The sequence below is a fragment of the Rana temporaria genome, chromosome 3, assembly GCF_905171775.1.
Source record: "Rana temporaria chromosome 3, aRanTem1.1, whole genome shotgun sequence".
Lineage (NCBI taxonomy): Eukaryota > Metazoa > Chordata > Amphibia > Anura > Ranidae > Rana > Rana temporaria.
The window spans coordinates 478,901,281-478,906,010 of record NC_053491.1 but is presented as its reverse complement, the minus strand read 5'-3'; the positions used below and the strand labels follow the sequence as shown (position 1 = coordinate 478,906,010).

The following is a 4,730-nucleotide window of genomic DNA, read 5'->3' as shown; positions in this document are numbered from 1 at the left end:
ATTTTACAGGGCACATCGGCGACAATGGGCACAGAGGCGACAAAGGGCACAGTGGCATCAATGGGTACAGTGGCGAAAAAGGGCACAGTGGTGACAATGGGCACAGTGGCAAGAATTAAAGGGCACAGTGACATGCACAGTGGCAAAAATGGGCACAGTGGTGACAATGGGCACAGTGGCAAGAATTAAAGGGCACAGTGACATGCACAGTGGCAACAATGGGCACAATGGGCACAGTGGCGACAATTAAAAGGCACTGTGGTGACAATTGAGGGGCACAGTGGCTGCGTTTGATGGCATGGCACAGTGGTGACAATTGATGGCACAGTGGCTGCGTTTGATGGCATGGCACAGTGGTGACAATTGATGACACAGTGGCTGCATTTGATGGGCACAGTGAGGCTGCATTTTTTTTTTCATTTGCGCCGCCCCAAAAATTTTGATCACCAGTCGCCACTGATCGTCAGTTAGGCAGAGAGTGGATGAGGTCTAATTTGACCAAATGACAGTTGTCAAAATGGTTTTAAACTGCAAAAACAATATGTTCTGATACTTGTTGTTTATAAAGATATAGTTTACAGCAATACATGCAGGAATTTTAGAAAGCATAATTCTCTGCTATTCTATGCTATACTATAAATCTAAGCATGATTTTTTGCTTTGCTTGGGCAAGGAATTTCTTCACCTCTTGGTTCCTTAGGCTGTAGATAAGCGGATTTAGCATTGGAGTAACTACTGTAAAGAAGACAGAGGTCACTTTGTCTTGTATTTTTAAGACCCCTGAATGAGGATGAAGATAGGTGAAGAAAACAGCTGTGAAGAAAATGGAGACAGTAATAATATGTGAGGTGCATGTACTGAAAGCCTTCTGTCTGCCCTTAGTGGATTTTATCTTAAAAATTGAAAGAAATATAAAAGTGTATGACAGGAAGATTGACACAAATGTATATACTCCATAGGCTATTACAAGGGTGCCAGTTACCAGATAGCAATGGAAAGTGCTGGAGCAGGATAGTTTCAGCAGTGGTGGGATGTCACAGTAGAAATGGTCAATAAGGTTTGATCCACAGAATGGAAGACTAAACACACAACTGGTATGTGCAATTGACTGCAAGAAACAAATTAAGGAAGAATAAAGTACCAAACAAAAACATTTCTTCTTGGTTATTATTAGTGCGTAATGGAGAGGGTGGCAGATAGCCACATAACAGTCATACGACATGGTAGAGAGGAGAAGGGTCTCAGTGCTTGCGAATGCACAAAATAAATAAAGCTGAAGGGCGCAACCAACAAATGAAATGGACTTCTTAGTGGAAAGGAAGTTAATCAACATATTTGGAGTAATAACTGAGGAGTAAAAAATGTCTACTAAAGAGAGGCTACTCAGGAAGAAGTACATTGGGGTGTGAAGGCTGGAGAAGGCATAGACAAGGGCTATTATAGCCAAGTTTCCCACAATGGTCATCATGTACACCAATAAAAAGAAAATGAAGAGAAATTTGCTAAGTTTTTTATCATCGGATAGTCCAGAAAACTCAAACATGGTCACTTGTGTCCTGTTTTGATGACCCAATGACATTTCTTTATGTAATGATGGAATTAAACATCTCTTGATTTTTTTTAAAATAAAACCTGTAACGGTCAGGGGTTAACGCCGTTACGATATTCCATTCCACCAACCCATGACAGCTTCCGACACTCCACAAAAACGAGACACACACAGCTCTGTTCTCTGGTTCCAAACGAATAGATTTTAATGACAAACTCAGGCTCTTTGTATACAGTCAGTAACCACGTGAACAATGAATCATCTCCACCCACAACATTACACAAGGAACTCAATACACATTTTTAGTCAGACTTTCTGGCACCGAATTTACATGAGTTAATTATTATCATTTACCCAGACATTGTGACTCCGCGATAAGCTTTTCTCACCTTCTATACCAGTGTTTCCCAACTCCAGTCCTCAAGGCACACCAACAGGTCATGTTTTCAGGATTTCCCTCAGATGAAACGGCTGTGGTAATTACTAAGGCAGTGAAACTGATCAAATCACCTGTGCAAAATAATGGAAAGCCTGAAAACAGGACCTGTTGGTGTGCCTTGAGGACTGGAGTTGGGAAACACTGTTCTATACAATCCACATTCCTTTAGTAAACATAAGTCGGACATCTGACCTTTAGATTGTGCTAATTCACATCACATATTATCATCAATAGACTTTCACACAATACAGTGTCAATTAGCATAGCACAATGAAATATCTTAGGAGCCAGACTTAATTAACACAATAGACAATAGAATGCAATCACAGCAAGCTTTATCACTACAGCCAGGTAGCTGGAGGTGATTAACATAAATTAACATCTTAACAGTATGTTTCCCCACATTGAATGAATCACACTATTATTGTCCGGTTGTGTTCAGAATTAACCACCTGTAATATTTCAAGATGTCCTGCAATACATTGTGAATTATCATTACTGTCCCATCTTATGTAATTCAAGATATCCTTTCTCAGTCATCCTATGCCCCTAGTGGACATAGGATGACCCTAGACCAGGGGTGCCCAACCTTTTGAAGAGCGAGGGCCACTTAAGCAACTTGGTAACCAGTCGAGGGCCCCCACCTAACAACTGTACTTTTACTTTCTCCATCAGATCACCCTCCATAGCTATTACCTTTTGTATCACTTGACCCTCCCTCCTAGATTGTAAGATTGAGATTTGACACTGTACACCTGTAGTTTGGAGAAACTTCACCATCTCGGTTGCTCACATTCTCCCAACCCGAGACCCACCTCCAGAAATAAAATAATGTCCACACGTTTATCCTTTGTAATGTTTTACTGTAGCAGGAAAAGCATGCACAAATATTTCCAAAACACCAATATACCTCTTCAGGGCTGCTGATAGGGGAGTACAGCCAGCCCTGTTTTACCAGGCCCGCCCTTCATCAGCTCAACAGGGGGGCCCGGGGAACTTTACAGTTAATCTATGAATATTAAAATAGAGAGATTTCAAAAGCATACCCCCCACTACAACTTGCTTATTGAAGGGGGGCTTTAATTACATTTTCCTGGGCCCCATCTGGTCTACAGAGGGGCCCAGGAGGTGAGCACAGCGGTTGGACTATTTCTCCTTTTTCGGGCCCATGTACGTAAAGCCGCACGGCACGGCACATTGCTCTGCTGGTTAATAAGACATGGCTGCCACTGTCCACTGCCTTCCCTGGCGGAGAGATATTACGAGGCTCTGCTTAGCTCCGCCTCCCATTTTCAGGTGCCGACTGCCAAGACTGAGGTGAGGCGACAGGCAGCTCAGTGGATGAGAGGGAGCAAGAACCTGGAGGATAGCGTGGCTGCACCTGCACTGCACACAGTGAGTGGAGCACAGAGGATAGAATCATCACTGTCACACAGCATAGCAGGTCATGATTATCAGCATTATGATATGCAGGCAGCACTGTCAGCATGTGTTCTTTAATGGATCTGTCACAGTGTGTCATATTGTTGTTGGATGCTGACTTTGTTATGTCTATACTGGGTTAAAATTTGTAACACACAGTATAGCCATAAGTTAACAAAGTCAGCATCCAAAAGCCATATGACACTGTGACAGATCTGTGACAGAGCACATGCTGACTGTGCAATTTTCATAATGCTGACAATCATAAGACACAGTGAGATGTTACTTTACATTTGCGTTTGGGGGGCAGTAAACATGTGCATCCCAACCACCCTCCTTAACCGCTTCCTGTCCAGCAACATACTGGTACATTGCTGTATTGGAAAGTTGATATCTTGGTCATCGCTGCAGCAATGATCAAGATATAATTTTTTAGCCCCACCAAGTCTGCACAAAGTAAAAGTAATCCTAGTGGCTAAGAAGCCCCTGGATTATTTTTACAGGCAGTGGAGGGGGGTTCCACCACCGTCCTGCAATCACCTTTACTGGGCTCTCCCGTGCCATCAGTGGTCCCATTAAGGATGTGAGCAGCAACATCCAGTTCCTGGGACACAGTATGCGTGCATATGTAAAATATGACAAATCTGAAGAGGTTGGATCAGGGGAGGAGCCTGTGGTGGGGTCAAGGGCTAGGTTAAAGGGGGCCCCGTCGGGTAGGCTGTATGGGGCCCTGTGATTTCTAACAGCGGCCCTGAACCTCTTTGCACCTGACATAGGCAGCACTCTACAGTTCAAATTTAGTTTTAACACGGGGATGCCGACCAACATTTCCAGTTCCCTTACTGTAGGTTCCCGGACACCTGGCCGGCTTTCTGGGTGGACATGTGTTGTACTGCCCCAGGCTGGTAGGCCATAAATCTAAGACCTATCCCATGGACATCTGGCTGCTAGGCTGTCTGAGGGCCTATCCAGAAGCTAGAGAGCAGCGTAGGGTTGGGACTGCGGCTTGCAGTCCAACCAGAATTGAGGTTCTGCCGGCTTGAGAACCTGTCATGGTCGGAGGTAGAGGGGAAGATGTCACTACTAAGGGACCATCCACCTTATTACTAGGGACCGACCACAGTGAGTAGCTGAAGCAAGTACAAGAGCAGTGTTCTCACCAACCGGGGAAGAGAAGAATTGGGAAACTTCAGCAGGTGCCAAGCCAGGGACCCAGCCAGTGGAGGTGACACTTGCAGAGCAGCCTTGTGTGTCTAGCCAGGGACCGAGCAGGCCAGTGGGGTGATGCCTGAAGAGTATCTGTGAGTGCCAAGCTAGGGA

At 44.6% G+C, this 4,730-nt stretch overlaps 1 protein-coding gene across 1 annotated transcript; it reads right to left on the bottom strand.

Moving 5' to 3' along the window:
• Positions 1 to 628: 628 nt before the first annotated feature.
• Positions 629 to 1,543, bottom strand: LOC120930779 (olfactory receptor 1020-like). Its single transcript, XM_040341950.1, has one exon. It carries the CDS (start codon positions 1,541 to 1,543, stop codon positions 629 to 631), a length of 915 nt encoding a protein of 304 aa, XP_040197884.1.
• Between the last annotated feature and the right edge of the window lie 3,187 nt (positions 1,544 to 4,730).